Raw genomic sequence first — 607 nt, 5'->3', positions numbered from 1 at the left:
CTGCTGACTCTCTATTACTTCATTAGATAGATCATTCCCTAGGAGAGTAAAATAATGTGATATATATGATCATTCTCACAAATATAGACTTTTACTTTAAGGGGAAAAATTCTTGTAAGGAATGAGGGAAAGGATAAAATTTTAAGAAAAATTTTAGCAGTGCTTTCAATCTTTAGAAAAGTAGAGCCAATATTTAACTGTTTTTATCGGCGTCAGGATTTCCATTCTATGTTTCAATTTGCTTCCATACTAGTGGCTCTGAGTAACATTAACTGATTTAACTAAAATTTTTTATATTGATAACAAAGACACTTCTACACAAAAAACTCCATAGAAAATAAAATTATGGTCTTCAATGATACATTTTTCTAATAATAATCACCACTAAAGAGCACTCAATATTTGTCTGGCAATGTTCTAAGAACTTTTCCCGTGTATTAGATCATTTAATACTCTGTGTTCCTATAAGGTGAGGATGATTGTTTTACAGATTTTTCAGATGAGGTACAGATAAGTTAGACAACTTGTCTGAGGTCGCACAGCTAGTAAATGGTAGAACTGAGATTCAAGGCCAAACAGCTTTTCTTCAGAATCCTTGGACTTAACC

The 607-nt window shown here is 32.0% G+C and overlaps 1 protein-coding gene across 1 annotated transcript in view; it reads left to right on the top strand.

The window, feature by feature from the left end:
* CLUL1 (clusterin like 1) overlaps positions 1-607 on the top strand; it is a 25,760-nt gene that overhangs the window by 23,558 nt on the left and 1,595 nt on the right. Inside the window, exon 8 of the mRNA XM_007459058.1 lies at positions 500-514. Within this exon, the coding sequence (XP_007459120.1) occupies positions 500-514 (15 nt within the window). The remainder of the gene's footprint in view (positions 1-499; positions 515-607) is intronic.

Source organism: Lipotes vexillifer, unplaced genomic scaffold (genome assembly GCF_000442215.2).
Source record: "Lipotes vexillifer unplaced genomic scaffold, Lipotes_vexillifer_v1.1 scaffold702, whole genome shotgun sequence".
In the NCBI taxonomy this organism is placed as follows: domain Eukaryota; kingdom Metazoa; phylum Chordata; class Mammalia; order Artiodactyla; family Lipotidae; genus Lipotes; species Lipotes vexillifer.
Note: the sequence above shows the minus strand (reverse complement) of the source record. Positions and strands in the feature narration are given on the sequence as shown.